This window comes from Apteryx mantelli, chromosome 6 (genome assembly GCF_036417845.1).
Source record: "Apteryx mantelli isolate bAptMan1 chromosome 6, bAptMan1.hap1, whole genome shotgun sequence".
Classification (NCBI taxonomy): domain Eukaryota; kingdom Metazoa; phylum Chordata; class Aves; order Apterygiformes; family Apterygidae; genus Apteryx; species Apteryx mantelli.
Window position 1 is genome coordinate 33,188,350 of NC_089983.1, and position 24,949 is coordinate 33,213,298.

The 24,949-nt window shown below is 50.0% G+C and overlaps 1 protein-coding gene across 1 annotated transcript; it reads right to left on the reverse strand.

The window, feature by feature from the left end:
• Nucleotides 1–1,305: 1,305 nt before the first annotated feature.
• Nucleotides 1,306–24,932, reverse strand: ARPC2 (actin related protein 2/3 complex subunit 2). The gene is made up of 10 exons (XM_067299219.1): nucleotides 24,745–24,932; nucleotides 14,015–14,049; nucleotides 12,849–12,961; nucleotides 10,603–10,648; nucleotides 9,835–10,021; nucleotides 9,310–9,403; nucleotides 6,814–6,940; nucleotides 4,522–4,622; nucleotides 3,705–3,805; nucleotides 1,306–1,747 (listed from the first exon to the last, which is right to left on the reverse strand). Exons 1-10 carry the CDS (start codon nucleotides 24,816–24,818, stop codon nucleotides 1,723–1,725), a joined length of 903 nt encoding a protein of 300 aa, XP_067155320.1. The 5' UTR covers nucleotides 24,819–24,932; the 3' UTR covers nucleotides 1,306–1,722.
• Between the last annotated feature and the right edge of the window lie 17 nt (nucleotides 24,933–24,949).

Sequence of the window (24,949 nt, forward strand, 5' to 3'; positions counted from 1 at the left end):
GGGGCAGCAAGGAGCCACAAGCAAGGGACCCAGGGGTCTGGCTGCATATGCAGGGCAGGAGGGAGGAGTGCAGGGTGGGGAGAGAGGGTGGGAGGAGAATGGATCCTACTCAGTACTGTCCAGGGTTGTCACATCCACTTAGGGAGCAGGACTTGCACTGTGCTGTGAGAGCAGCACCTAACTTGCACAGAGGAACAATTTACATGTTTTTGCATGTGGTGGGATGTTAGGCACAGGCATATGGGCCCTAATGGGGCAGCTGTGGCCATTGCACTGCCACCACCAAAGGCTTGGCTCCTCAATCCCTTCAAAGCCAAGCAGGGGCCTGGAGGTTCTTGGAGCCATGGGCCACTCACCAGCCTCAGTCCTGGGGCTGGTCCCCAGGCTGGGGTGGAGCAAAGGACACACAGCAGCACAGTCAGGGCCCAGTGCTGGGCACGCCATAACTGCTCCTCTGACATGGGTGTCAGCCTCAGGTTGTGGGGAGGAAATTAACCCCAAGGTACTGCTGCTTCCTTAGTGCAGAGGAGCTAAGCCAGCAGCTGGAGGTCCCATCCTCCTCTTCCTCTCACCCTTCCCCCCCCCCCAGAAGACACATACATCCCTGCTCATCCTCAGGGCTGTCCCCTACCCTGTGCCCCATTCATTCAAGGCTGTTCTGGGGGGTAGCCATTAGAAAATGTGGTGTCAGGCCCCCCCAGCGTCCCCTCCTCAGCTCTCCTCACCCTCCAGCAGCTTACAGTAGGTAGTGATGGTGATGTCCAGGGTCAGCTTGGCACTGGTGAGCTCCCAGTACTCACCCACCTGCAGTGCCACTGCCTCCTTCACCTCCCTCGTGTTGAATAAAGGTGTGTTTGGGCTCAGCCCTGGGTCTCTGCTCTGGCTCATCTGTGCTCTGCTCCTGGCAAGCTGCAAAGAGAGGCTCTTTCCCCAGCTCAGACTGCCTGGAGGGGCTGTGTCAGCCCCAGGGGAGGCCAAAGACTACAGCTCAGCCTCCCATCCTCAACATGCAAAACCCTGGTGGAAAGCAGGACAGCTCCAGCCTTTACTTCCCCATGAAGGGAGCTCCTTATCAGTGGCTTCACTGACAGAACTATCTCACAGCTGCCTCAGAGCACAGCACCAACACAACACTTCAGTTCCAAAGACTGGGACTACCAGCAGAACAAAGTGATTCCCTCTGAGATGGGGGAATTCCCCCAAATGCCACAGTTAGCTCCAACTCCCCACTGTAACTGCGATTCCAACTGTCCCTTCCTTGGCAAGACCACATGAACTGAACAAGCCAAAGCCCCACACAGCCCCTTAAGATAGAAAGATCTCCTTTATTAATGAACCCCAACAGTATTTCTTCAGATACAGGAGTTTTGAACTCAAATACTCAGAAGAAAACAAGTTAATATTGCATTATTTTCATAAGAAATACTGCAACTCATTTCCGGTAACATATTGCAAAGCGAAACAGCTTGAAAAGAAAAAAAAAATTAAAAAAGGAAGGAAATTAAGTCAATCAAACTGGGATTAAGGTTTTGTTTCTTGGAACGATCGAGTCCTCGCAAGCACAGCTCGTTTCTGCAGATTACTCCCCAAACTGTCGTACAAACAGACCCCGATTGCTTGAATTCCTTATGAGCCCACAGAGGTGCAACATTAAAAGCTACGATTATCGGGTAGCAAGTGCCCCAACCTTTGTCCTCCACGGCAGCCTCAGTGACCCCGATGTTAACGGGTTGTGAACGTCTTCCCCCTGAAAGGATGCAAAGAGAGGTCAGTGTGGACCCCCAGTGCTGTTCTTTGCTGCATCTGTCCATCCCCAGGTGCCCCAGGGTGTCTACGTGGCTTTTTGCAGGACAGGCGCCAAGGTCTCAAAGCCATGTAGATGCTGCTGGTTCAGAGCACACAAGCGTTTGTTATGCAGAAAGCGCACAGTGACCAGCTCTCAGGGCTATGGGGAGGGTTGGGGGCTTGCAGACGGGACAACCCCCTTCCCCCAGAGCAGCAAGCAAAGAGGAAATGCCAGGACACACACAAGGAGGGCAGCAAGAGGGTCTGGGATCAGAGGCTAAAGTACACAAGGGAAACACGTTCACACCACCACCCTCCTCTGCCCATGTCACTCTGGGCTGCTTTATTCACAAAAGGGGTCAGTCCCCCGCAGCCAGCCAGAACAGTCACCAGGGAACACTTCTGGCCTGAGGCACCAGTGATCTGCTGGCCAAGGGCATCCAGAGGCTCTGAACAGCTGCAGACTCACCCCTAGGGCATGAGGAACCAGCTCCAGCAACTGCAACCCCCCAGGAAGGACCTGGCAAGTTGGAGTTGGGAGCCAACAGCCCTGTTCCTCATGGGAAAGAAGGACAGCTGTCTGCCAGCACAGTAACCCCCTGTCGCGAAAGGACAGTGTCCAGGACTAGCGCTCCCGACCCCAGCTACATGTCCCCTGCTCCCCACATGGGTGATAGAGGAGTGCCTGTAGTGCTGCACAGTGCCCAACAGTGCACTGTGCCGAGAGCCTGGCAGGAGACTCTCACTAGCCCCAGGGAGCAACAGTGCCTGCAGATTTGGACTGTCTGTGCTGAAGGGTCACCTGATCCCACACAGAGCTCAGTCAGTCAGCAAAATTCCCTTGATTTCCACCTAAGCTCTGGCCTAAGGATGGGCAGCAAAGCCAGTAGGCATCTCCATGTTGCTGAGCATGGAGAAGTAATGAAGACAAAATAGGAACTCAGGGCTGGATGGGAACTGACACCACCCCAGAGGCTACTGAACAGCTGCTCTACATGCAAGTCAACCAGCTTTAATACAATAGGGCAAAAGCCCCACAAACCTCAGGGGGGAACAAGGCAGGTACCAGATCTTGCAGAGCCATGCCCCACTCAGCAGGGACAGCAGCACTCTCTGCACGCCCTACCAATCGATCCAGCCCCCAGAGGTGGCTGGCAGCACAGCGCTGAATCTGGGAGCGAGATACAAGCCCCCTGCACCAGAAGTCTGCCTGCTCCCTGGGTGCACTTGCACTGTGGGGAAGGAGATGCTGCCCAAGTTGCACTACACACCACCGGGGCTCTCAGTGCACCCTCTGGCCTGCCCAGAGCCGCTATACAGCAGCGGCCCTCTTTGGGGCTGCCAAGGCCCTGCTGCAACCTAGGCAAGGCTGGCTCCACACTGACTGCACCGCGAACAAGTGTGAGGAAGATGGTGCACTGGAGCTGGCTATACTATCTCCTTACAACCCCAGCCTTCCTGTCTCGCCCTTGCAGAGCTGGCAGGCAGGCCAGCTGGGTGCCCTTCCGCTGTACCTATCCGCTGTCTCATCTCTTGGCCTCAACTGCGCTGCCTGCCTTTGGCTCTGCTCCCTGTGCCCTGTGCGAGGCTTCTTTCGCAAAGGACTTGCCAGCACAGGGTTTGACATGGATGCTGCTCCTGCAAAGAACAAGCAAGGCAGTAAGCGAGTGTGGTGGAGAGAGCACAGGGGTCCTGGGAGGCCAATGCACCCAGATTCAGTCTTTCACCTGCAGAGGCACCACAGGCTAGCACCTCAATATAAAGCACCCCCTTTCCTTATCAGATGGGGTCCCAGCACACTAGGACCCAATCTGTCCAGCCCCACAGCATCCTGATCCTCCCAGGACCAAGCACGCTGAGCTGAGGAGGAGTGAGCTTGGGGCTGGTAGGGTCCTGCCAGGTCCCGCTTTGCTACTCACGTGATTGTTTTCATTTCTTTCTTCTCTGCATCTGGACGGGCACGATTCAGCACCTTGAGGAAATCCGATGTTTTCGCCCTCATACGCGTGTGAATATAGGCCTGTGTTTCATTGGAACAAAATGGGGACACCTCAGGGTCCTGTCTTCCTGGCCCAGATTTCAGGTGTCTCTTGCAGCTAGCCAGGATTACAGCTCTGAGATGCTCAGGGCTGATCCTGGAGCATGAGTACAGCATAGAGATTGGTTGGTGTTTTTGAACACTCCCAGCAAGGGACGCTACTCATGTTGGCCAGGTATTGCTCATAGCCTGACTCCTCAGGAGCTGGGGCATTAGGAAACCTGACCCATATCCAGCTGCTGTTTGTGGGCATGGGGTAGAAGCTATCTTTCTGCTCCTTGTTGGGAAGGCACTTAGCTCAGCATGGCCACACTGGGTGATCAGCCTCCCTCAACCTGCAGGATGAGGGGAGTTCACTACTTTTAGGAGTCAGCAGTGCAAATTACTGCTTGAGTCCTGGTCAAGCTAGGTCTTCTCTGAGCAGTTTTCCTCATTTCCATTCTCAGAGAGAAACCCACAGAGATTCAAAGGGAAAAACCTACCTTGCTGCTACAATGGAAAGCAAACAGGTGCTGACTGTGCCAAAAAGCAGGGAGAGGAAGGAGATGATGCATCATTTGTCACCCCTGCATGACTGGGGAGGGCAATGCTAAGCCCTAGTGAGTTCTCAAAGGGGCCCTCTGCTCCATTCTCCTCCTTAGCAGCACCCAGATTAGACAGGCCAAAGCTCCCCTGTTTCATCCCTGTCCCCTTAGTACCTTTGAGCACTTGATGTGATAGTGCAGGTAGTCCCGGAACGTGTGGATCAGGTTTATGGTGTTGTCTCTGGCAGCAGCATTGGTGTGACGGGGGAACAGCACTGCAAGAAAAGGCGCCACACAAACCATTATTGCCTCCAGAGGCTATGAAAGGGCTTCAAGGTCCCCCTGTGCTGGAGACAGCCCTGGTTTAGGCAGGCTGCTTCAAAAGCCTGCTTTGCTCTCTGCAAAGAGCCCTTTACTGTGCCACATGCCAGGATTAAACAGCACTTGGGATTTTAAACACAGGGCTTAGCAGCACTTCTCCACTCGCTGTCACGCGCCAAAGTCTCTCCCAGCAGCCTGGACACAGCTGTGTACTCGGGCGGACACAAAGGCAAGGCCGAGTGCCCAGAGATGACGGCACTGCAGAATACTGCATGACTACTTCAGGGCTGGGGAGAGGTGAACGGGGGAGAGAGCTGGGAGGTAAATGGGGATGGCCAGGCTGATCTGCACCCCTCAGACACCAACAAAGCGCTGGTGGGACTGGACCATTCTGCTGGCCTCCCTCTCCCAAAAAAAGAGAAGGGTGTTTTTCTGTTAAGAGATTTTCCCCCTGCTTTTCTCACTAAACGCAGAAGGAACAGGAGTAACTCATGAGTGACTAACCAGAGTGACAGTGACCCTGCACTGTGGATGGGCACTATGTTTGTACAGGGATTCAGCTTAATACGAATACTATCTGCCCTCGGACATTGCCCCTCAGGCAGTCATTTGCACCTTTAATGGGATGGTGGATCCCAGGTCTGCAGCTCACCAGCCTGTGACAGAGCCAGACTTGGTTACTGTGCTGGCCAGGGATCGAGGTCCCAGAGGTGGCTTGCACCTTCCACAGGCTGGTGCTTTGCTAAGAGCTGAAAGACCTTTTGGCTCACTGATGATCTTACCTGGAAAGGCAGATCAGATAACAGAAAAACTGCTTCTAGACAAGAACCAAGATCTTGCTCACAGTCCAAAACCTGCCATTAGAGAGCTACTGCATTGCTGATGAGCTGCCCTGACCTTGAGGCACCATTCCCAGCGTGGGTGGAGGGCAGTGTGAACTTCACTTTTATCAGCTGTATCTGTGCTCTACTTCTGAGCTCCAAACTACAGGAACATTGGTCTGAGAGAGACCCTAAAGGCAGACCCCCACTGTGGTCCCAGATTTCTCTGGGAGAGCCCTTTCCCTTTGAACAGGGCATGGTTTGGACCCCTCAGCTCAAGCCAGTCCAGTCTTCAGTAGGATAGAAGAGCACTTCCAGCAGTCAGCACCTGCTGCCTTGGGAAGGAGTGAGGCAGGAACAGCAAAGGATGCCCAGCTCAGCCATCAGCATTGCTGCTGGTAATGACTCTGCTGGCCAGCAAAGCAGCACCTCCACAGGTGGGGGAAGGGGTTCAGAGATCAAAGTGTTTGTTCTGGAGCAAAGAGCCAGAGCTGGAGCACCACAGCTCCCAGCCCTGCTCCTGCCCTCTGACTGCCCCTACCGATCAAGCACTGCACAGGTTATCTGCAGCTGGGCAAACTACAAATATATTCACATGCCCACAAGCAAGCTCAAGTTTCCACAATACCACAACAAAGCCATCTTTCCCTTGTTGCCAACTGCTGAACACATTTTGCAAGCAGACACCAAATGGCTCGCTGTCTCGCTTCCATGCCTTATTGCCAAGAGCAGAGCTGAGCTGACTTGATACAGCAGAGGGATGTACTGCATGTGAGGGAGCAAAGAGGGCAGAATATGGCAGCATTCAACTCCAGAGTCCCTTTCAGCCCCCAAAGACTCACTTGAACACACAGGGGAGGTGCAGAAAGCAAAGCAGATTATTTTTTAGTTTGCATACAGCTGCAGGATGCTTGGATCATTCAAAAGCAACAGCAGTAGCCAATGCCAGACAGGGAAGAAGCTCAGGGCAGCGGGTGCTTTCCCGTGTCTCTCCCCCAGTTAGTGCCAGTACCAGTGTGAAGCATCCCATTTTCAGCCTGGGCCCCTGCTGGCCTCCTCAAAGCTTTAGTGCAAGTTTTACACTTGCAACTTGGGGATTGGGGGATATGAATCAGATCACCACCACTGGGCTACTTCGTTTGTCCCCATTCCACTGCCAATTCCCAATCCCGAATCCTGTGCTCTCCCTCCAGGTTTTATCACAGGTATCTAAAGGAAGGACCCTTGTCAACTACCTCAGAGCAGACACTCAAGTGTCAAAATCAGCTCAGCAGTAAGCTCTTTCCTCCCGGAGTGCCCCCATGCCACAAAGCTGCCTGCTTACCGAAGGTGATGTAACCAATATTGTCGCCGACGGCTGCATCTGTGTCTTTCAGCTCCAAGGGCGGCTCCCTGTGGCTGAAGAGCACCTGTGGGGCTGTGTGACTGGCCCGGCGACCCTCCTTGAACTCCTGCACAAGACAAAGCCAAGGTGAGTTCCGCGGCGACACTGCAGGCAATGCGCTAGAAACCAAATGGGGGTCCCCCCCTCCCAAAGGGCAGCTGAGGAGGAGGTTTCCCAGCTCTCCTTGCATGGGCCAAGTTCATCAGGTCAAACTTCTGCATTCCCAGAAAAACAATCCTTCTTCCCAGCAAAACCAGAACAAAATGAATAGCTGCCCCTGCCCCATGATCACATATCTTAGTGCAGCCCCTCAGCTGGGGCAGTTTTCTGCATCACACTTCCTGCCATGGGATGTGGGAGTATTTTGTGGGACACCTCAGACTGAGCAAGCACATGAGACAGCATGGCTCCTGCTGCAAAGTCAACGCCATTGATGCCACCACCGAGAGCGGGCAGTGCTTATCACCCCAGAGGAAAGGAAATGCTCAGAGAGGCTTGCAGGGTCTCCACTGCACCGAGCCTAAACGCTCTACCATTTGGGAAAGCATCTCCTGCCAGGAGTCTTTGGGCATTAAGGGGCATCTATGGGATTTGGAGCTTGTGTGTGGAGCCTGCCCCTCCTAGCTCTTCTGTAAGTCTTGCAATGATACCCTACAGGCAGGGAGATTCATTCCCAACAGGGAACCTCTCCAACAGCAGCACAATCCCCAGCTCTGCATTTCAGGAGTTACAGAACTGTCCCCTAAGAGGGGCTGGGAGAGTCCAAAACACCATTGCCCTTCCCCAAGGCAGAAAACCCCCCATGTGCTTAGGTGCCCCCCAGTCCAGTCTATGCATCATCAGCTATTCCCAGCCTCTTCTCCCTTGTTAGCACAGCTCACCCCAGGAAGGGCAGGAGCATCCATGCCCCTTTAGGAGAGCCAAGTAGTTCACTGGGGTTTCCTTTATGAAACATTTAGCTTTGCCTTCTGCCTGCTTATGCCAGAGGGTAAAATGGTTCAGATGGTTTCAACAGCTAGTTAATGGTCTGATTTTCTCCATGAGAGCCCAGACGAACAGCCGCTGTGTCAGGCTAGGCTGTGTTACGTAACAGCAATAGCTGGAGGGAAGGAGCCAGTGTGACTCAGAGTGGAAATTCTTGTGGCTGGGCAGGAGTAGGGTTTGCTGTTTTAAAAACCAAGAACTTGGGCCATGCAGACTCTGGGACAGCTGCTCCCTTGAAGCCCTGCCGCCTTCTAGGGAGCCTCACAAACCCTGTTTTGTTCACCTCATGCTTCCTTCCCTGTTTTATGAAGCTGAAATTCAGGCTGTGGGACGTGCTGGTGGGGAAAAGCACAGAGCCAGAGCAAACGCCCTGCCCATAGCTAAAGCACAGAGAGAGCAAAGCTGTGAGTTAAGACAGCCACTACTACTATCGCAACAGACCCAATTATGATGGCCCCTAACACAGGTAAACTAGTACCCAGGGAACAACTGCACCAGTGACTTGCTGTTTGTCAGCCTGTCCTTGCCAGCAGCACAGCCTGGCACCCCTCTGTGAACAAGCTACCCTCCCGCCCCATGATACCCTGCAGGGCGCCGCTCCATGGCTGTACCAGTCCAGGAGGTCCCCTGGGCGCTCCAGCAGACAGACGGTGAGCTAGGCAGGCCAGCAACACAGATGAACATACATAGCAATGTGGACAGAGCCTTCCCAGGCTGGAAGCAAAAGTCTTAATCTCCATAGGCCATAGTCATCAACAGACATGCAAACTGTTTACTATTGGCCTCCGAATGCTTCCCAGCCAAGCAGCAGTGGCAAAGGGCAGCCGAGTCCAGAACTACTTGGCATTATTGTAATTGATTAAAGTAAGCAGACTAAGCAAATTCATAGTTTTGAAAAGCTCAAATCCAAGAGCCCATCACAACACGAAAGCAGTCACACTGAGCTGCTTTCAGTCTGAGCCTCTTTGCATTTGAGCATTAGCAGGAATAACCTCAAAGATGAAGAACACCTTCAGCACCACCCCAGACACAGCTTAACGTTGTCCCCTCTGCTCCTTTTACACCTTCCCCCACCACACTCAATTCCTCTGCTGGCCTGTGATTCCTACACCACTCCTAGCTGGGCTATAGGGTCTCAGATAGATACTGAAGTATTTATGTGGTGTTTTCTTCATCTGTTACACATAACATATGATTATCTCATACTAGCAAGACCATCAATAATTAAGAGGCCAATGCAAGAGCCTGGATTAGAAGAGATACTGCCTAAGCCTATTAACATGATTCTTCCATCCCAGGGCAGACTGGAGCCCTGCAAAGCATTTACATGTGTTAAACTGCCTGCAACCTCCCTTCAGCCTAACATCTGCTCATTCAGCAACACTACTTCAAGCCAGAAGGCATCTGAACTGAGGATCAGACCCTTTCCCCTCAACACTTCAGTTTCCATACCTGCATAAACACCTTTCCAATCACGACGTCATCGTCATCCTTAAATACCGTGCTGAACACAACTGTGACGCGGTCCTTTTTTGCCTCAACATACCTGCAGATGGGTGAGAGAGGAGAACCCTGATGTGAACAGGGGCTAAGAACTGCAACTGGATGAGCAAGCAACTGAATGACAAGGTCAGGTAGATGCAATCATTCACAGGCCTGGCTGCCGGAAACCTCCCCTCCCTCAAGATGGTATTAGGCAGGGAACAAAACATTTCTGTTGGGAGTAGCCAGTTCCCTCCCTATACACAGCCACAAGTGCTGCCACTCACAGAGACTTGTATAACATTGCTGCAGCCTGAGGGACAAGCATTATCCTGACTGGATGCTTCTGACAGCCTAGGACAGGCCCTTAATACCCAGCCAAAGCATGCAGCAATAGGATGTCCTGGCTTTCCACCACATCCTACAGCTCTGAACAGGAGTGGAGAGCATGCTGACAGCTGTCTGACCCCTGTGCTGCTTGGTTTGAACACTTACATCGTCTCATCGTCCCTGTAGTGGATGACAGCTCTTTTCTCTCCTTCCTTGCCCTCTTCCTGGAATTTGAAATACTTCTCAAAGACCGAAGCAAAGCAGTTGCGCTTCAACATGCCAGCTTGGTGTACAATAGCATCCTTGTCTGCAGGAAGGTTTTCCAGGTCGTAGAGCAAAGAGACATTGTAACCTGGGGAGGGACAGTTGCTAACCTTAATAATTTGTTCAGGGCCTTAATCCAGCCAGAAAGACATTTTCTGGAAAGACACACCTACAGTTCAAGCATCACTGCCACGGTTTGTCATGCCTTTGCCCTAACCCCTTCCAAAAGCCTCAGGGGTGCCTACTTCCCACTCAAATCATCACCAGAAGCCACGTCTGAACTCGGTGCGTGGCCATGGCAACGTTCCTGGAGCTCTTTGCCTAGCTGAGACACACGTGCTGGTTGAGCTGCTCCCAAGTTTTGCAGTGAGTAGGAAGAGATGCTGTCACAGGTAACCATGGTTTTCCTGTGTCTCACAAAGCATCGTTGAGAAGAACAAAGACCCCAACTGTGAAGAACAGAGGTTTTCTTGGAGGAGGGCAGCATCAAGAATTACAGCTTATGCTGAAAACTACTTCAGCCCTCCTGTACCCAAGCCACCTCTTTAAATGCCATTCATCGTATATTTATCAAGCTCTTGAAGTGCAACCTTCATCTGAGCATTTCTGAGGGGACTTAAGTCATTTTGGAGTTGCATTCACACACACTAAGTGTTACAGCAGGGTTACCTGATTCAGGATTTACCAGGTAGTTTCCATAGACTTTCTTCAATACCTAGGAGAAAGAAATTAAACATTGAGAGCACAAGCTATCAGAGTAATTTCCTCCCTTGTAGTCTAGGCCATGTTTGGTCTCCATTTAGAAACCTCAAATTGCTGGACAAACACTAACTGTCATCAGCTTCTAGGATTATTGGCTACTCCTACTCTAGATAGAGCTTTCTGAGCTCCACTGATAGGGAATGTGCTGCAGGAGTCAAAACTGGAGCTTTTTAAAGTTCTTGCTAGTCTTGAACTTGTGCAGGAGGAAAAAAAAAACAACAAAAAACCCCCCCAACCTTATACATGCTTATCTTCAAAGGAGAACTGTCAGCAGAGCCTGAAACTACAGACCTCAGATCCGCAACCCTCCTTCCCATCTCAAAGGTGGGCCCCCCCAGGATCCCTGGGGTCCAGAAGGCATTGCAAAGTTTGCCCTGTTCCTTGCAGGGAGGCAAGTTCAAAGCTGGGGTCAGGCGCAGCACGACCAGAAGATCGCCCGCCCTGCCTCAGCCTGTTCCACAGGACAGATGGGGATGGAGAGGAAATTGCCAGGCAGCTTGGACGTCTCCCAGAAGCAAAGCCGCCTACAGCACAGCAAAACCCCTTTTTCAAACATAATCACTGCTGAATTTTACATCAATGGCAATTTTCAACTGAGCCATAGCTCCCTGTCAATGAGGGGGCTAGGAACAGGAGGTATTTCACAGAGAAGAACAGAACAGTGCTGTGGCAGAACTGGCCCTCCTGGGATGACACCCACTACCATCCAGAGAGGATGCACGGGCTTTCTGCGTGCCAAAACCTCCTCTCAGCAGAGAGGGAGCAGCAGCCCAGGGAGATGATCTGCCTGAGTAGGGACCCCGCTTTGTGCTTCTCACAGTGGGGTTTCACAGAGACTAAGTGGAGGAAGTGAAGAAACAAGCTCCACCTTCTCCAGTTTGTTAAACATCTATTTTAGAACTCAATTACTGTTTAGTCAGCACTCCCAAGACAGTCCTGCAGAGATCCTGCAGAGTCAGGGAAGTGGTTGACAGCCATCCTCACTTTCAGCATGGCAGCATGGTCCATGGAGCAATGCATCTGACACAGCAGCCAGGGTCAAAGAGAAATGCTGTTGTCCAGCCATCACCATGGTGGCTGTTGGTGTAATGCCACTGCATCCTGCTACAAGGCAGTGAGTTATCAGTCGTCTGCCTACCACAGCATTTCTTTCTGTATCACACACCCTGTTGATCCACCCTGCGCATCCTGGGAGGGCTGCACAATTTGGGCTACTCAACTCCCCAGTTTCCCAGCAGCAGCACTTTATGTTGGGCAGATCTCATTGCCCTATTTCTTACAGGGTAAGCATGCTCCTGGAAAGATCTACACACAGGAGCCAGGAAAGCAGGGTATTTAGCCATATTTATTCCAACTTTGGTAGGTCTTGTAGCAACTCACAGGAATTCGCTCTGGGTTCAAGATCCACCCCTGTTCAAGATCCAGCCTGACTCTCAATAAACTCAGGGAACAGTTTCCTTTTTCTCCTCCAAGGACAGACACCCAGAGGAAAAGCCTGCTGAAGAGCCTTGGGTGAACCCCATTTGCTAACATGAGGAGATTTGAAAACTGACTCAGGAACTGAGTCATACTTCCTGCCTTGAGACCCAACCACAGCTCAGAGAGGCTCCTTCTTTCTACCATAAATGGCCCTTCGCAGCCTGAGCCCATTCAACAGGAACTGAACCTGCTACTTCACACATCAGCAGTAAAAAGAGAACCGGGCAGCCTGCAGATCAAAGCCTGTAAACACAGCAGGAGCCCATCGCTCACTCTCAAGTGTGGTTAGAGTCAGAAGAGCAGTGTCATGGGATTCCAGATTTATCTCAGTGCCTTTCTTCACTAGAAGGCTCAGCATATAAGCCAAAGAAACTATTTCTACCTGGTCAGGCCTCACAATCATTTGGGAGGGACTTGCAAAATTAGTGGTGCCTTTTGCCCTTTAGGCTGTAGGGTATGAGATGACTTATTTGTACGAGAGAATGGGAACAGACTTTGTACTTGATTTCAAACAAAGCAGGACTCATGGCTGGCACAGGGCTGCTCCTTTGACCAGCATGAGGTGGAGTACAGAAACTTTTCTAAACAAGAGATCCACGAATATTGCAACATCATCTGTGCTACCAAAGCATTTGTGAGCGCGAAGCCCAGGATGGCTGGAGACACTGACTCACCTCATCAGCACCGTGTTCCTGAAGCTCTTTGTAGAATTTCAGAGAAATACTGACCATCACTTTTGTCTTATCTCCATTGGGGTTTGAGATATGATAAAGGACTCCATCAAAGTCTAGGAATCAAGCAAGAGAAAAGTGAGGAACTCCAGAGGGACCAGTTCCTATTTCTGAGGAATGTTTTCCCTATGTGTAGATCTAGGAACTGCATAGCGTGACACAGTTGCCCCTGTTCCAGCCCTCATAGATACATCAAGAAAGAGACCCATAATTAAGGAAAGTGGCAGTGTCACATAGGGAGACCTGTTATCACTCAGAGGGCTGAAACAGTTTTCACACCTGTCACAGGAAGCTTTCTTCTAGTGTTGTTTAGTGTCCCTTGTAAATCTGCCTGTGTTTGATGCACAAGGATACAAATGTGCAAAGATGGGAGCCTTCTGGATGGTCAGCATCCATCCCTCTGCTCAGCACAAAGTGACTGACATACCCACCAAGCCAAAGCCGTGGCCTGGAGGAGAAGGTATTTCCATCAGCAGAGCAAAGGCAGCTCAGCCACTGCCTGCTGAGGCAGCTCTCACTTCACTGCAGAATGGGCTGTGAGGGCTGAAGCAGGGGAAAGTAACTCTCCAGCTACCCAGTAAGCTCCACTTCCCTATGGAGCTCTGCAGCTTACACAGATTCTTGAGAACCGAAGCAAAAAATCAGTTACTCAAAGAAAACTTGTACTTCCCTGGCACTCCCCATTCCAGAGAACAAACTTCAGGCTATGAATTCATCTTGCCTGTCATCCTGAACCAGCTTTCTAACAACCCTAACCAAATGGTGCTAAAGACCTAACAATAAAGAGCATCAAGTGTAGAACTTGAGAACAGGTGAGGTAAAAATCAGAGGCATGTAGTGTACACACCAAAGTGCTGTGATCACAGAGTTCATCGCTGTGGGCAAAGTCCTAGGGATAAAAAGCAGAGCAGCCTACAGGACAATTTGTTCCTGCAGCACACAAAACCCCCCAGCCCTGGGAATGCTGCAGGGTGTGTTGTCTGCCCTGTGCTGCTCTCCTCCCTCAGTGGTGCTGGATGAATTTGGATACATCAGGCACAACCATTGGCAGGCCATTTGAGCCAGCCCTTTTTTCAATGGAATGGAGTCAAAAGAGTTGTGGAGCTTACCTGCAAATGTTACTTCTACTGCCTCTGGTTTATTTCTAAAAAGCAAAGAGAACAAAAGATGTAAATAAGAAATCAAACAGCAGCCTCCATCAAGCTGTGAAGAAAGACAATAAATCTCCAATGCTGTGCTTCCCACAACCAGCTCTACCTGAAAGCCCTTCTATCTCTTTCTGTTCAACCAGCAGATAATCTTCAACAAGAAATCTTAGACTTCTCCCCATTCATACAAGCACCAATTTCATCAGAGATGATATAAAACAGGCCTTGAAGCTGGCAGAGATTGTTATTATTTGTAGTTTATTAATCAATTTGAGATCACAGACTGCAGATTTCCAGTTAGAAATGTCTGATAAAGCTACCCGTCACTAAAGAGCATGTTTTAACAAGCCTGTTCTCCGTACAGAACTGCTAAGATACAAGTTCAGGGGACAGAGGCTTTTCTGCAACTTCAGGTGACGCCTGGTTATGAAAGAGACTTAGAGGCTCAGCAATCCCTCTCTGTGTGCCCCCTTCACCACCACCAGCAGCTCTGCAAACACTTTGGTACCACTGACTTGCAGGAAACACCCCACTCTCCAAGTCTGGGGGTAGGAGCGGACCACAGAAGGAAACATTTCAGATGTGTATTGCCTCCTGACCCCCCACATCCCTTCCTAAACACCCCAATGCTATGCCAACTGCTGCTGCAAGCAAGAGGTGAGTTTAACCTAACACCCCCCACGCATCCTCTTTGGGATCTCTAATCAGCAAAAAGTGCCTCTCTCAAACCAATGACCCATCACTTCTTACACTCTAGGCACGGAGATTTAATAACATCCTAACAAGCTATATTTGCCAGTTTGTCCAAGAACTCTAGAAGAGTTAGATCCTGTGAAGGATCCAACCGCATCTGAAGGGTGAATTTGTTGGGACTGGCACTACATAACCACTTTGACAGCTCCAGGGGGACTATATTAATAGGTCATTCTCCAGCAGGAAGCAATGCAATGGTACCCCCACCACGGAGGGCAGGGGTGCAAAATGAAAATAGGGTAAAAATGCGAGTTAGCTACTGCTTTGTTTCACAGCATATCTCCTCTTATTTTTCAAAAACAGCTAGTATTAAACAGACTGGAAACTAATGACGCTGCTTTTGTTTTAAAGGCCAAAAAAATCTCAGAGATCATTCACACCCACCTGATCTAAAGTACTGAAATAACTCCATAAACCAAGCCAGTGGGTTGAGGCAACCTTGTGGTCTCGACTAGGTTGCCACAGCTGAGAAACCAGCTTCACTCTTTTTGCCAAGATTCACTCTGTCCACCCAGATGTATGCTATTGAGTACCAGGTGTGCCTTGCTGGTCAGAGAAAGTAAGACATAGGTGGGGGAAAGTCTCAGTATCTGTTTTCCCTCATGTTATTTTGCAAAGGTTTTTTCAGCAAAATACATTGTTCTTCTATCTGCTTTTCTGCTGACGGCCCCATTTCAAGTCCTGATGCGGAAGCCAGGAATGACCAAGACATGCTGAAACTCAAGTCAGACATGCAATGAGACGAAGGCACTAAATGGCACCAATTCCAGACTATGCACTGAATCAACAATGTTTTTTGGGGGGGGGCAGAAAGGGAGGAATGAAAAATTAACCCCCAACCAGAGATCTTAAGTGGAAACGATGAGGTGTTGTTACTTCTTAAAAGTTACCAGCTGTGAAAAGCAATAGGCTTTTTTGTTAGGAGACTGGAGAGCCTCTGTCTTTTGTGCTGCATCACTGAAGATAAAAACGAAAGAAGCAGCACGCCTGCACCTGAGGCAGATCCTTTAGCTTAAGAGCTGTAACAGTTACCTGTGACCTCTCTTGCTCATCTTCTCTTTCCAGCTAGGCCTGAGACAGAGGCTAAGAGGGTCCTTGCATATTTAACTCCAGCTCTAGAAAAGGGGAGCAATTCCCAAAGTCACATCCAAGCCATTTCTGCTGAGGACTGCTCAAAGCTGAGAGGAAAGAAAATTCCACTGAGCCCACACGGTCAGTTGATGTAGACGTTTTCTTCTTTTAGAGCACCACACTCAGACTTGGGAATCAGCTTGGATAGCAGTATAAATTTTATAAAAAAAGAAACCTATGTAGGAAGCTTTAAAGATAGCGCAGTCAGGCACATGAGAGCTAGGAATATTAAAGAGGATGCATCCTTAACCCTCGTTTCCATCTTCTTCGAGTTACACCATTCAAACCTCATTCCCCAAGCACACAGAGCTGATGTCTCCTGCAGCTCTGACTCTGAGCAGACCCTCCGAATACAGCACCTCACTCAGAGGAATCCCGGTAAACAACTTACAGACAACGAGCAATGAAGCGATTTTGCCTAAGAAGTACATTCATCCCCTGCTCACTTGCTCTGTACCTCAAGAGGCTGTGGAAATATAACTTGTCACATTATTTAAGAAACCATAGAAGACCATGTACCCAAAGTCAGTTAATAGCTCTGCATGAGAGCCTTTGTTCTGCACACAAAAGCTTAATGCTGACACATCTTGATTTCTGAATGTTTCATCATGCAAGTATGGATTTCTCTGAGAACTTATTTTAAAACAGACTTCCTAAGCGGTTCAGTTTTTATATCGGGAGGTGGTGGGGAGAAGAAAAGATATTTAGGGGAAAAGCAGGTAACTGGGCAGAACTTTTGTTTGCTGAATATTCAATAGCTTCCTGACACAGCCTCAGTGAGTGCTCACGTGAACTGCATACAGTGCTCCTCACAGCCACGCCACACCGATCCTGTCTACTATAGGATGTTGTTTCTGCCTCGCCTGGCACGCATCTAAGTAATCCAGGCCTGGCCATGCCCGAGGGAAGTAGGGGAAGCTGTATCACAGGTGTGGCTGAGATTGAAGTGAGCTCTCTAGACCTTCACAGCTCAGCAGCATTATAACCCAAATGTTTATAAAGTGCTCCTATTTATCTGGCTAGCCTCAGCTACCTACACCAAAATTATTCTGGCTGCTTAAAACATTTCTTCAACAGAAAAAGCACCCCTTTTGCTACCTGAATTGTTTTTCCTCCATTAAGAAGTCCCCAAGCAGAGATCAAGGCTGAACCGTCACCCTCCTGCATCTCTCAGTTGGCTGAGAAGAGAGAGGAGCTCTCACCTCCAGCCTCCTGCGGCTTCCGGAGGAGCGACAGCACAGCGGGTCACGCACACACAATCACTTCCCCTCAACCTCCCACCAACCCAGCGTTCAGCCAACAGAAATAGCAGCGGGGATGGGCTGAAAACCCTGCAGAGGCACAGCGACATCCTCCCCACCTTTAGGCACTCCCAGCCCACCCTGCTGTCATGAAGGCTAAGGTTTCATGCAGAGCACATGCAGCACTGAGCTCAGCAGGCCTGGGACTGGGACATTGCCTGTGTGGTGCAGGTACCAGTTACCATCAGGTTGCCGGCATGATCCCAAAGAGCTCCACTCAGCCTAACACACTCAGGTGTCCCTTTCCTCCATTATGTGATTCATTTATGGCTTTTGTGAGAATTGATGGTTTAGCGTCTCAGAACAGAGCACCCGAAATCCCAGCTACCCTTTTCATATTGCCAGGTTCTTCAAAATAAGGTCCTGTGCAACCTGGAGCTCATTCATGTCTACCCCAAATTCAAACCTCAGAGAGCCAGACCGCCTAGGTCTCACCATGCTCAGAAGATTTCAAACAGCATACCCCTTCTGCTCCCAGGGACGGGAGACCTTATCCCCACACTGGGACCAACACCACCTGAACCATAGCCCTCCCCTCACAACCTTCCCTTTTTCTACAATCTGCCCCGAATGGACAATAAAAACAGCTCTCGTACAAGAATAACTGAGATGGCTCCTTCCTGTACTGAACACAAACCAGACCTGTCTGCAAAACCCTGCCTGAACTCAGAAGCTAAAATGGCAGCTGTTCCAAGCAGAGGCAGCTGTCCATTTTCTGATAACACTTACAAGGTTTGAAGTCAAATTCACACCAAATCCCATCTGCCCTCTGCTTATAACAATAGAAGGCCCTGACAGGTTGCTCACATTCCTCCTCTTCATCTCCAAAAGGCTCTCACATAAGGCTCCTACACTAAGTCTATCTAATATAGAGCCAGTTCCAAATCAGATTTTTCACCCCGGCAGAACATCCAAGAAGAGCCACAGAGCCCGTGGAGAGAAGCCAACAAGCACTTAAGAGCAACAGCAACCTTTTTTTCTGACAGCATTTCCTCAGTTTTGACTCGGACAACTTCCAAACTTCCCTGCTTCATTTCTCAGGCCACAGAGGCTCTTAGCCATATGTTATGACAAATTTAAGAACAGAAGAACAAAGACTGTAATTATACAGCAGTCCTCATCTTCTGAATTACAGACCTGCGTGCAAATGCAAACTTGGCTGACAACCGTATCGATAGCCGACTAAAGCATCTCCCACATCACAATTAATGCTTGTACCCAATAAAGGAGGATGGCAATTATTTTAAAAGCTGCAGGCTCACAGATATTCTTGTCTCTTGCCCCAGAGGACAAAAAGAAAACAAAGAGAAAGGTATTTCAAAGCTTAAAGCTTCCCAGCTCTGAGCAGAGCTTTCAGATCACTGGAGTTAATACACTGTTTGAAGAGTGAGCCAGATTCAGCGACAGACTGCCGGCTCTCACTACAGAAAGGTCACCCCAATAAAAAAATTATAAGCAATGTCTAAAATTATCTGAACAGTTCCTCTACTCCTGGGCCCCGCTCAGCTAACACAAAAGCTACTTTGCGTAAGCTGCAGGAGTGTATTAAATCAAAGAGCTCCCATAGCTCTAGCAGCACACCCACCACGAACTTGAGCAGAAGTGCTCTGTCACGCGGGCGATACTGAGCAGCGTATGACAGCCCCCACGCATGCCGACTCGTAGCACTCCACAGCAGCCACGCGGAGCAGAGCTGAGACCTGCTGGGAACAGGGCTCACAGCCCTGAAGGAGAAGGCCCAGGTGGCCAGAGCAAAGTGCTTGGGACTCCCACTCATCTCAGCTAGGTTCCCCTCCATGCCTGAGCTTCTCCCTTGCAGAGGGCACAGGAATCTGGAGGAGGCTGCTGGTAACAAGGCATTGAGATTCCCAGCATACAAAACACACGCTGATCCCACAAAGTGCAATTATGTGCAGTTATATTTCTGGCCAGGTCATCTCCCTGTGAGTCTTCATTCCAGCTCTGAGAAGACCCCTGCAATTCCTATGCCTGAGCAATCCACTGCCAGCACTGTGGCAGGTCTCTGTGGAAGAGTCTCATTTTGTGCCTACCATTCACTAAGACTCTTTAGTACTGCGACTGACAGCCACTGGAGTTTGACACTAGAGAAAAGTAGGTGTTAGGGGCATTTAGGAATTGTTCCCACAGAGGATAATATGGAGCAGGCCCTCACAGGAACCCGAGATGAAAACTAAGTCTGGAGTGATGACAGAACTACCTGCCTAACCCCTTGCAGACCTAGGCTGCCACTCCCTCCTCTTCCTCCCCTGTGTTATTGCCCCAAAGCATAGAGCTGCCTAGTTCCAGACAGATGTACGTCACCATCCACCATTAATACACAGGCACCTTCCCTGATGATTGGAGCCAGATGCAGTGTGGCAGCCCAGGAGCTACATTCAAACACCTGTGGCACTCCCAGACATTCAATACGGAACAGCAAAAGTTTATGCTGCTGCTGTTCCCACGCAGCTAAAGGGTCCCACTTTCTGCCAGCGACATCACCTGAGCGCTCCTCATCTGCTCCACCACAAGGTCAGCCCGCTTGAGTTTAAGCAGTTGCTGCTTGGATAGAAGCAGGTGAGCTACTGTCTGACATACTCCTCCTGCTCTGCCACGGGAGACAAAAGGCTGTAAGCTGGGCTTTCAAGGACACTGAGCCAGCACCTGGCACTGCTACTGAAGGAAGGAGAGAGACCCTGTCTTATCTGCTTCCCTGCTGCACCACTGTGAGCAGCATTCACACAATAAATGGAATCAGGAAACCCATGTGGGATAAAAATACCCAGTTTTGCCTAGTTACTTCCCCAATCTTGTTTCCCTCAGAGCCATAGAAATGCTTGTGTCAGCAAAAGGGAGATAATGGCAGAAGGGCACCCTCTGTTCCAGTGGGGCTGCTGAGCCCCCTTGAAGTGCTCCAGCCCTGAATTGCCATAGCTGTTCTTGCAGGGAGCTTCTGATGCATGTCCAGGAGGATCTGAAGCTCCACTATGCTTCTAGCATGCCTGATAACCTCCAGACTCTCTGCGGTTTCCCCAGGATGAACTCACTTAACATGTCACATCACAAACACAATATTCATGTTACCCAATTTCACCCAGCACTCAGTCTCCTTGTGTAGGGCACTAAGGCCGAAGTGCTCTGCTCTAGAGCAGACCAGCACCAAAATGACCACAAATGGGAAACACCATAATGTGTGTGGGTACAACTTTAGCCAAACTCTCCATCCAGCTTACAGGAACTGGTATACATCAGGGAAGTTAAAACTTCAGCTATTTTCTTATGTAGCTGATAGTCACGAAACCCTGCAGATTTGTAAAGTTTTTTTTTTTTTTAATTAAAAAAAATTTAATTTGACATTCTCTCCCTCACCCCCCAACACTCACACTGTTCTCCATTCATGCAAATTGTTTTCTTTTGCACGGTGGGCAAATACTAAGTAACAATTTGAGATACACGATTAATTTACTGGTGATTTAGAGCATGCTGTGTATGGCTGGAAAACTGAACCCAGTGAAACAAGCACTGTGCTCTACTTCCACCGGAATCAGTTAAACCAGAGCAGGCCAACATTAGAGGCCAGATCTGTTGTGGGAGGCAATTCTCCCACGCATTAAACTGAACAAATAATCACTGGATACAGAAGACGACAGTTATCAAAATTCTTTGCACAGATAAAAGAATAACAACCTGTTTTTAGTTAGCAAAGGGAAGCAACGATGATCAGAAACAAAATCTGCCAGGTTTTAAAACTGGTAGAGGTCGTCCCCTCACACCACAGTTCTCTCAAAAATGGGAAAAACTTGACTGCGACTTCAGCTTCTAAGCAGTTTCTCAAGTCACAATGCATTAGTCAAAAGCTTAGGGAAGAGTTTATTCTCTTCTTGCAGGCTCTTTATTGAGCCTGCAAAAGGCTCAAATGATGTCAAAAAATGCCTAATCATTTCAACACACTTGTTTCCAGGTACTGACCAGATATTGCCTCCCCCCACACTCTAGCCTGCAGTTTGACACTTTAAACTTTCAGCAGCAAATTCCTACCTCAAATAATTTCAACAGATTCTGGTAGCTTTAGGCCTTTATTTAAAATTGCGGTTGTTTTAAGGAAGTTGATTCAAAACAAGAAATTACAATGCTAAAAAAATTAAAAAATCAGATGCGTTAAAGTCCATTATTTGTAACCATTTGGAACTAAATATTGATATTCAATGGTGGCTGTCCAAAAGGCTGAGATTTCCATGGGTTTTGCCCATAAAAACAAACTCACTTGCCTTTTTGGAATTACTCTATTAATGGGTGGATGCTATCAACCCCCAAGAGCCTTGTCAAGGGAGGACTCTCCCAAGGCACAGTTTAGGCCCTGCCTCGAGTGGTAATCTGTATTTGCAGTCTGCCAAGGCACCTCCCACGCTGGGAATTTCAGAGACAGTTAATGGACCTCCACGCAGAGCAGATTTTTCTGCTTTTTAGTGAAATGTCACATACGACAGTAATGTTATAAGCACATATTAGCTCCGATTTCTAAATCTGACCTAGTTCTATATAATATGGTGAAATACAAGGTTTCTCTCACCTGAAGGTCTAGGAATGCTCTGCAGGGAGGCTGTTGAATCATCCCCATAGTATGGCCAGGCAAAGCAGAGGGAAGTGACACAACCCTTATCAAAACCAAGTTTCTGGCAAAGGATTTGGAAACAAACCCTGCTCTGCTGGATTCCCCAACCAGTGCTGAAGCCACTAGGCACACCTGACTAAGATAATCACAACAGACAAACCTGTATATTGCATCTGCCCAATTCCCATTTTAGAGCAAATAACTCAAGAACAACTCTGTCTGAGTGCCCAGACTCACTCCTCTCTATCACTGTATCCCTTAAGGCTTGTCTTTGCTTTGACCGCCCTGCGTTCATCCCCAAGACAAGCCTCAGGAAAACAATCACCAAGATGGTGAAATATAGCAAATCTCTCTCCCCCCCTCCCCCCAGCTCCCATGCTCAGCGCCACAGGAATCACCCTGGAACTGTGGCTGGAGGGAGAAGAAATCTCACATGAATAAATACTGAGTAACACCCACTTGCTAGAAGACTCAAAACCTGAAGAAAAAAAATATACCTCTCCACACGTCTCAGACCTTTATCTCCACCCTGTGCTTGCCTGGACAGGAGGGCCTCAGCACAAGCACAAAAGAAAATGCAGAAGTAAATAACTTCCTCTCATTCAGCAACATACCCAAGGCACAGATATTACATCTAGTTTGTTGTTTTTCTAATCAAAAGAACAGCCTGTAGATGAATAAGAGGTAGAATATCATCAGCCACACTAACAGCAACCACAAAAAAAAAAAAAAAAAAAAAATCAATCCAGGAACAACTGGTATACCAGGCAAGCATGGGGATGCAGAAGTGGGGCTTTGCTGCACAGCAAAATGGAAACTTTGTAGGACTGCACACTGTTGCAGAATGAGTAACCCCAGTTCTAGTTGCACGAAGCCAGGATTTTGAGGTGCATGTAACCTTCTGATGGCTGCAAACTGGCACCTCCGCTGCAACTGCTGCATTTAGATCAACCTAAGGAGACGGGCACATTCTCTTGCTCCAACAGGAAGAGTGCCTCAGTATGAACTTGTGATGAACAAGCATTTTTGACACACTATTAACCTCCACACGCGTAATATTTTCTAATGGATGCAGCTGCAATACCGTAGCACAGTCACCTGGGAGTTCTCTCTTCCCAGTGTGGTGCCTGTGCTTTGGAGAAACTTGTTGCATTAAATGAGCACGCTCAGGAAGAACAAAAAGCCTGATGGCAGAGAGGCAAGCAGCTCACCAATCCCACAAAGCAGTGCAGTCTGCGAGGTTAATTTGTGAAAAAAAATGAGCGAGAACCAACACAGAAGTTAGCTGAGAGGGGAAACCAGAGGAAATGGCCTCTGTCAAAGTTCTGAATGCAAAAGGCAGAAGAGCTTCAAAAGCAACTTAAGGAAAAAGCAACACAGAAAAAGGCACCTGCCTAGGGGGTCTCTTCCCAGGCAGCTTGGCCAGCGCTCTTTGAGCACAGGCTCCACCCCAGAGATAACACTACTGCATTTTGCTTTTCAAGGCTTTGTCTACGTACAAAGGTGCCCAGCGTTACTCACACCAGCACACAGCACAGTGAGAGCACGGGTAGCTTGGCTAAAGATAAGGACATTTATACCAAGTGACTGTCTTCCACGGCTAAATTATGCTCAGATAAGCACCTTTACAGCTTCTGCACTGAGGTTAGTATTACACTCTCAGTAAAATAACCACTGGCTCCACAGGGACTGAACTATCCCAGCCTGAGATGCAGGTGCAAACCAGGCTCCCCCTTGGGGCCAGGACACTTATCAGGCCTAAACTAGGCCTGTTCTGAAGCAGGTTGCTTTATCAGATTAAACCTGAAACTCCACAACAAACATCCCTGTAAACCCATCTCCTCCCCAGCTGCAGCTCTGTCTTGAGCATCCTTCTCTGCCCCAACCCTGGCCCCACAGTCCCACCCATCTTGCCTTTCCTTTTCCCCTCAGCCCTGCTCCCCAGCTTTGCTTCCTACTCCAGTCCTCATGTCCCCCTTTTCACCTCTCCCTTGTCCCCCCCCAAGACCTTGCACCATCACCATTCCTCTCGCTGTCCTGAGCCTTTTAAGGCAACCAACCCCTCTTCTTTTTCTCTCAGCCCTATCTCATTTTCATCCCTTACAGTAACTCAATCTTTACAGCCAGCTTCTCCTCCCCCAGCCCAATCTCCTCATCCCCCATGTCCTCACCCTAGCTCCCTCCTTCACAAGCTCCCCCTCCCCCAGCTTTGCTCCCCTAGCCCAACCCCCCCAGCAGCCTGCTCCAACACTACCCCTTCAGCTCTCCCCCCTTGAGCTCTTTACCCTCTCCAGCCCCTTCCTCTTCCCCCAGGCTTCCACACTGCCCTGGCACCAGCCACCCCAGCCAGGCTGGCCCCTTCCTCTAGTTCTGTCTGCCCAGCTTTGCCGCCTCATCCTGCAGGCCTTCACTCTACCCTAGCTCTAATAAACTCCTGCTCCCCTGCCTCAGCTTTGCTCCCCCCGCCCAAGTCACCCACTTGCAGCTCTACCCGCTCCCCCAAACACCTATTTTGCTCTGGTACTAACACCCCCCACCCAGCCCTTTCCTACAGCTCTCCTCCCAGCCCCCGTCATCCCGCAGGCCCCCAACCTGTCCCGGTACTAGCCCAGCCCCATCATGCGCCACCCTGCCCCGGTACTAGCCCTCCCAGACGAGCCCCGTCATCCGCCATCGGCCCTGGTACTACCCCTCCCAGCCCGTCGCCGTCATCCCGCCGGCCCCCAACCTGCCCCGGCACTACCTCCTCCCCAGCCTCTCATCCCGCCACAGCTCTGCTTCCCCCAGCCCCTCCCGCCCCCCCGCCAGGCCCGGCCGCCCCTACCCCTGCCCCTGTCCCCGCCCCAGCCAGGCCCGGCCCGGCCCCATTCACCGCCCGGCCCCCCCGGCCCTACCCGGCGGCGGCGCCCTCGAACTTGAGCGTGAGGGTCTCCTCGATGATGCGGTTGTTGACCTCGAGCAGGATCATGTCGGTGCCGGGGGGAGGGGAGCGGCCTCTCAGGGCGCCGAGGCCGGAGGGAGCCGAGCCCGCTGCGCGCACCGGGGACCCGCCCGAGCCTGCGCCGCCGCTTCCGCTCTCGGGCGCGCGCGTCACTTCCG